The 3,005-nt window shown below is 34.1% G+C and overlaps 1 protein-coding gene across 1 annotated transcript; it reads left to right on the top strand.

Annotated features, from left to right (window-relative positions):
• The first annotated feature begins 645 nt into the window (after positions 1 to 645).
• LOC134263236 (uncharacterized) lies at positions 646 to 1,722 on the top strand. Its single transcript, XM_062745553.1, has 3 exons — positions 646 to 859; positions 1,170 to 1,354; positions 1,534 to 1,722. Exons 1-3 carry the CDS (start codon positions 787 to 789, stop codon positions 1,690 to 1,692), a joined length of 417 nt encoding a protein of 138 aa, XP_062601537.1. The 5' UTR covers positions 646 to 786; the 3' UTR covers positions 1,693 to 1,722.
• Positions 1,723 to 3,005: the final 1,283 nt, after the last annotated feature.

Genomic DNA, 3,005 nt, shown 5'->3' with positions numbered 1-3,005 from the left:
TCCGAGGCCCATGAGTATTTAATTGAATCTTATTAAAAAAACTGATATTGTTAGAAACAAATGTCGAGATATTCTTATCAACAGTTTTAATTTACTCTAGTTTTGGGGAAAAAATCCATTGCTTCGGGTCTTAAACCTTCCAGGCGGAAATTAAAATTTTCTAAGGATGTCATTACATGTACAGTGTATTCTTTCGGCAAAAGTTCAGATCAAGTAGCAGGAAGGGTGCATTTGTAAAAATAAATTAAAAACGCATTTGTAATTTTTACATTCATAGGCGTCGGAAGCAAATTGAAGTGGGGGCTATTTGACATTGGTTGGGGGGGGGGGGCTAAACCAACAAAAAAGGTAAACTCCAATTTTCATTGCCTTTATTATGTATATATTTGAAAAGGTGGGGGGTGGGGGGGGCTAAAGCTCCCCCCCCCCCCCCCCCCCCCCCCCGGTTCCGACGCCTATGACATTATCCAGGAAATTGTCAAATTTATATCTTTAAAAATAATTGTTTCACATCCAAGATATTTTTAATCGAAATCTGGATATATCAACAACGTATATTATTATCAACAAAATACACGAAAAAATTTTTGTGAAGTTATATTGTGCGCAATTTAATGACTCATGTGCACTGAGGTGCATGTTGCAAATTAACCATAATATATCTGTTTTTCTATCCTGCAGACTCGTTCGGAGCGTCCGAGGACACGAGTACTTGTGGTCGGACTGGATGGGAGCGGGAAAACCGCATTTGTGGAGTGTCTAAGTAAGGGAAAGGAAAAGAATGAAATGCCGCGACCAACTGTCGGCTTCAACGTCAAGTCTGTCACCATAGGGGACGTCATGTTCGATATCTGGGATGGTAAGAATCATTTTACATACAAGATACGTGTACTTTTACGATGGTGTGCTCGCCATTCAGTTAATGAAAATTCCCCGATTTCTTAAAAAAGAACCCTTAAAAACAAATGAATAAATTAATTAAATTTGATAAAACTAAAATAAAAGGCTGAAATAAAAAAAAACTAACTTATATTAACTACATGTACATGTTACAATCACATTTTAGACAAACGATCTACATATTTCTAGATATGAACTTTCAAGAAATACTTTTTGTTCATGAATTTCATAATGTAACATGCATAATCAGCATTTGAATTTCTTTGTAGTTGGTGGATCAGAAATGTGTAGAACTTATTGGAAGGAATTTGTAAAAGGGATCCATGTAATAGTTTGGGTGGTGGATTCAACGGCAAGCAAGGCGAGGTTAGAAGAGAATGCTGACGAACTGAAAAGGTTTCTGAGTTTGGAGGCCGCTAATAACATTCCAATTCTGTTTATTGCAAGTAAACAGGTAAGCATATTAAATTTATATGTAGTATTTTTAAACAGCTGTCAATAAAATATTAATAATAACTTTTTTTTTAATTACGTTCCAGAAAAAAAAGCAACAGAAATTTTATCACCAGACTGTTAAGTATTTCACATTTATTTTTATATTTTATTGATTTTTTCATTTTTTTTAACTTTCAGGATCGAGAAAATGCCCTTCCTCCAGATGAAGTGATGCGACAGATACAAGCACAAGAAAGTATTGGTAGAAACCGGAAGTGCGCCGTTGTTGGAACCGAGGTTGTCCCAGGTGGAGGACGGAAGGGGATATGGGATTCGTATAAGCAGCTTGTTTATTAACCTCATAGCATCATAGGGAATTGTTTTTATTTTGACAAAATAACTCATTTTTATTAATTATAAAATATATTTTGTATTGAATTGTAATCTTGATTTTTTTATACGGCGGTGTAGAGTCGGTGAATTTTATATAAATGTACAGTTCATTTTAGGCGTTTTTTGTGATACTAATGCAACTTTTAAAGCAAATACTTTTTGTTGTTTAATAATACTTTTATTGGTATTTTTACACAAATTTTTATTGTATACTTGTGAAAAATAAACGAAATATTTTAAATATTTTACTATATGTCTGTGTGTTTCCCTTTTTAATGTGAATGTGTGGAGCCCAAATGCACTGTATATAACGTATTTCTCTCTTATAGGATGTAGATGTATTTTTCTACTATCTGCAATAATGAAATCCCCTCCCCTTTTTTTTCTGATATTTTATGGAGAACCCCCCCCCCCCCAAGAAAAAAAGGGGGGTGGCGATATTAAAGCAGCGAGTTTCTACTTTCAATGAAACTATTTGCTGCATCATCTTCGCTAGCCAAAGGGTTCTTATACGCTAATCTCCTCATGAATGCTTAGCAAAGATGTAGTTGCGTTGAACAACATAGAACACTCTGGAAGATTTTTTTTGAATTCTATATAAAGCTGACATAAAATATAGAACACTTTATTCATGCACATTCAGACATTAGGCACGAACGAGGGGGTATCAAAAAGTTCTTGGACCTACGCCATAAAATTAAAACCGCTTTAGGTACATCAATGAATTTTAAAATATCTACTTAGCATTATCTTTTCTATCTATAGAATAAACCACAAATCGTAAATTTTATTTTTTAATAAGTCAGTAATGTTTTTGTAAACAATGGTATGTCCAGGCGGCGCAACTTCTAACACGACGTTTTTCGACCTACGTGGTTACGAAAAAATCTTTGGATATGAACATTTGAGATCCAAATATCCCATTAATTCAGGTTTGTGTTGGGACACTATTTTCCCATAAAATACGGAATTTTTATCTCGTTCTGGAAGTTCTATGAAAGTTTATCGTAAATTTTACATAGAGTATCGAAACAAATAAGGCCTTGAAAATAACGTCAGAAGGTGGGAGGGGTTTCCTTTTCCAACTTTCTATAAAGTTTTGCCCATAAAAACTGGTATAGACCTAGGAAATGTTTAAATTGGCTACGTGGAACTAAAATGCTTCCAGAGTACTTGTTTTTTAATGCCCAAAAGCGATTCAGAGAGAAAAGGGTCCGTGTAAAAATTCAAATTTCTAAAATGATTTAGAGTTTTAGAATGTTAATATAACAGTTCAA

This window comes from Saccostrea cucullata, unplaced genomic scaffold (genome assembly GCF_032062105.1).
Source record: "Saccostrea cucullata isolate Sc308-1 unplaced genomic scaffold, CSIRO_AGI_Scuc_v1 ctg10146, whole genome shotgun sequence".
NCBI classification, from domain to species: Eukaryota; Metazoa; Mollusca; class Bivalvia; order Ostreida; family Ostreidae; genus Saccostrea; species Saccostrea cuccullata.
The sequence above is the reverse complement of the archived record's forward strand: the minus strand, read 5'-3'. Positions and strand labels throughout refer to the sequence as shown.

What these genes read in the sequence shown, in the direction of transcription:
- LOC134263236 (XM_062745553.1), top strand. Translation starts at nt 787, where the DNA reads ATGCCGCGACCAACTGTCGGCTTCAACGTCAAGTCTGTCACCATAGGG. An exon ending in CATGTTCGATATCTGGGATG is followed by an intron (nt 860 to 1,169) that starts GTAAGAATCATT and finishes ATTTCTTTGTAG; the next exon opens with TTGGTGGATCAGAAATGTGT. An exon ending in TGTTTATTGCAAGTAAACAG is followed by an intron (nt 1,355 to 1,533) that starts GTAAGCATATTA and finishes TTTAACTTTCAG; the next exon opens with GATCGAGAAAATGCCCTTCC.